The 2759-nt window shown below is 45.6% G+C and overlaps 1 protein-coding gene across 1 annotated transcript; it reads right to left on the bottom strand.

The window, feature by feature from the left end:
* Positions 1–1236: 1236 nt before the first annotated feature.
* LOC108825202 (uncharacterized) lies at positions 1237–2759 on the bottom strand. The gene is made up of 3 exons (XM_018598528.1): positions 2577–2759; positions 2446–2514; positions 1237–2358 (listed from the first exon to the last, which is right to left on the bottom strand). Exons 1-3 carry the CDS (start codon positions 2757–2759, stop codon positions 1237–1239), a joined length of 1374 nt encoding a protein of 457 aa, XP_018454030.1.

Raw genomic sequence — 2759 nt, 5'->3', positions numbered from 1 at the left:
AAATCCTGGAACCACGATGTAAATGGTAGGGGATTGGACGACTGGAACAGGTTAGAGTAAAATTCTACCGCCACTTCACCTTTGGCTGCTTCCGAGAAAACATCCACACCATTTGCATTGGCTAACTTATGAATATGTTTCCTTGCTCGTGCTGCTTTGACTGAATTATGAAAGAACGTAGAGTTCTTGTCCCCTCGCTGTAACCATTTCTCTTTACTCTTTTGCCACCAATAAGTTTCCTCATCTCTCTGGGCTCGCAGCAACTCCCGTTTCAGGAAGTGAATATGATCAGTTGATGGGGATAAGGCTGACTGTTCCTGCTCCAGCGCATACTCAGCTTGTTGCAGCCTATCACGAGAATTCAGGTTCACTTGGCGCTTAAGAGAACTCAGAGCCTTCCGACACGCTTTAATTCGAGACGAGACAGAGTAATCCCCGCGAACATTAGATGACTGCCACGCTTGTCTCACACAATCTTGAACACCTGCTACTTCCAGAAATCTTTTATCAAATCTAAAGCATCCGCGATAAGAATCCTGGCTGGCAATAAGGTGTATGAGGACCGGCCGATGATCGGATCCCCGCTTGTCAAGAAAAGACTGATTAGAACTGGGAAATTTTCTGATCCATGCCTTGTTGCCAAAGCAACGGTCCAATCTTGTATGAACCCAAGATTTATTCCGGTTGCCACTCCAAGTAAAGCCGTTTCCATGGCTTGGCAGTTCCACCAAATTACATGCCTTCACCATTTGATTAAACGGAGCAAACGAGTCATCATCTCTCCAGGCGCCTCCAATCTTCTCCCCATTATGGAGGATCTCATTAAAGTCACCGAACACACACCAGCAATCCTTTCTATTTACACCAATCCTGCTAAGCTTCTCCCATAACAGTAGCCGTCGTTGCAAAGAGGACGGACCATATATACAGGAAGCAAAAAAAGAGGTATTACCATACTGTACAACGCAGTCGACCAGATTTTTATTAACATCCAAAAACTTCATATTTACAGAGGTCTTCCAAAATATTGCTAAACCCCCTGCATGCCCTACGGGATCTATAGTAACACCTGATCATATCCGAGCCATACTTGTAAGTCGACTAAAACATTTCTACACCGCATAGTTTCCATAAGAAAAAGAACCTCAGGGAAATATTTCCGACGCATTTCCCTAAGGCGTGAAATTGTCAGGCCCTGAGGCTTGCCCAAGCCCTGACAATTCCAACTTATTATGCTCATTGATGCTTCGGCGATCCCTCATGCGGGATCACCCTTGCTTCCTTCATCTTCCTTGCCTTCATAGCAGGTACCACTCCTTTCCTCTTAGACCCAACACCTGATCCACTCCCCTCCGATCCATACAACTCCTGAAGTATGTTCGAGTCTTGCTGTTTAGGAGCATGTCGCTTATGCAGATGAGGTCGTCTTCGAGGCTTTGCTTGTTTTCTAGCAATCCCGGATGGTGATGAAGAAGAGAATTCAAAACCATGTTCCGTTGGATCGCTCTGAACACCAAGAGAGCTACACCTCGTTGCTTGCTCTGGTCTGGCACTCGAAGGCCCTGCCCAAGTTTTCGCCAGCTGAGGTTGATGATGACTTAGCTGCTCAGAAGGAAAAACAAGGCGATCATCCTTCCCAACACCAGGCTGCACCTCTCGTCTGAAAGCGTTAAAAGCTGACGCCAGTAGCTTCCCTTCTCTTTGTCCTCCCTGCATCGGAAGCGAAGAGGCTGCTGCTTCATTAAGATCAAAATCAAAGAGTCGTCCTTTGCCTTTATCCACTTCTAAAGTAACCACTGGGGGAGCTTCCAAGCGCAGCACCGTTTTTTGCAGAATAGGATCTTTTTCAGCTTCAGCAATAGAAGATTTGATCATGGCAATCCGAATTGGACGATCCTCCTCAGTAGCCATCAGCAAGTACCGATGCATTTCCTCCAGAACTTCATCAGAAATTTTTCTTCTACCTGTCTGTGGATCCACCCCCACTTGTTCTTCAGACAGAACACCAAATAGAGGATCATGAGGCTTAAGGATTGCCTCGGCCTCAGCTTTTTCCATAAGAATTCTCTGACGTCGATCCAAAGCAGACTCCCGTCGCTGTCTGACAAGTAGAGGGCAGACATCTTTAGCATGATTCAGCCTCTGACATTCATAGCATCTTTTTTGAATGCGTTCATAGTTGAATCGAACTGTAGCAGTTCCACCCTCTGGGAGATTGATCACCTTATTCTTGCGAAGAGGACGAGAAACATCAAATCGTATGAGCACACGCACATAATCTTGTATTTGCGGTCTGTCTGGATCATACGCGACAACTTTAACTTCACCAAGACACCGCTCACCAAGCGCTGTTATAGCCTTCGTCGTATAATAATTCACAGGTATATCTCTTATCTGAACCTAGATATTGATGAACCGAAGGTAATCTTCCGGCGGATTCTCAACCCACCTCTCAATTGCTAGAGCCCATTCATTAGAGGTGTGAACTCCCTTTTCCAAGACGTCGAGCAGATCCTGTTCCTTATCAAAGAAGAATTGAAATCTTTCCTTTGATAACGCCACTCCTCGAACCCTACCCTCCTTTTGCCACTTCCTAGGATCTCATGAATCACTCTGAACATTTTCTGATAGTCTGGATTGAGGATTCGGCCAATCAGACTTCTAGCGTTTCTTTCCGACAATCGAAACTGGGAAAGATTGGGCATCTCAAATGGCACATCATCCTCATCCAATGATAAAGCCATCATCGCTTTATCCAT

The sequence above is a fragment of the Raphanus sativus genome, chromosome 9, assembly GCF_000801105.2.
Source record: "Raphanus sativus cultivar WK10039 chromosome 9, ASM80110v3, whole genome shotgun sequence".
Classification (NCBI taxonomy): domain Eukaryota; kingdom Viridiplantae; phylum Streptophyta; class Magnoliopsida; order Brassicales; family Brassicaceae; genus Raphanus; species Raphanus sativus.
The sequence above is the reverse complement of the archived record's forward strand: the minus strand, read 5'-3'. Positions and strand labels throughout refer to the sequence as shown.

Bases quoted from the DNA above. Each gene is read 5' to 3' on its own strand.
- LOC108825202 (XM_018598528.1), bottom strand. From the start codon at position 2,759: ATGGATAAAGCGATGATGGCTTTATCATTGGATGAGGATGATGTGCCA. The intron at 2,515-2,576 runs GTAGGGTTCGAG...GATAAGGAACAG, and splicing joins TAGGAAGTGGCAAAAGGAGG to GATCTGCTCGACGTCTTGGA. The intron at 2,359-2,445 runs GTTGAGAATCCG...TATACGACGAAG, and splicing joins CTCTAGCAATTGAGAGGTGG to GCTATAACAGCGCTTGGTGA.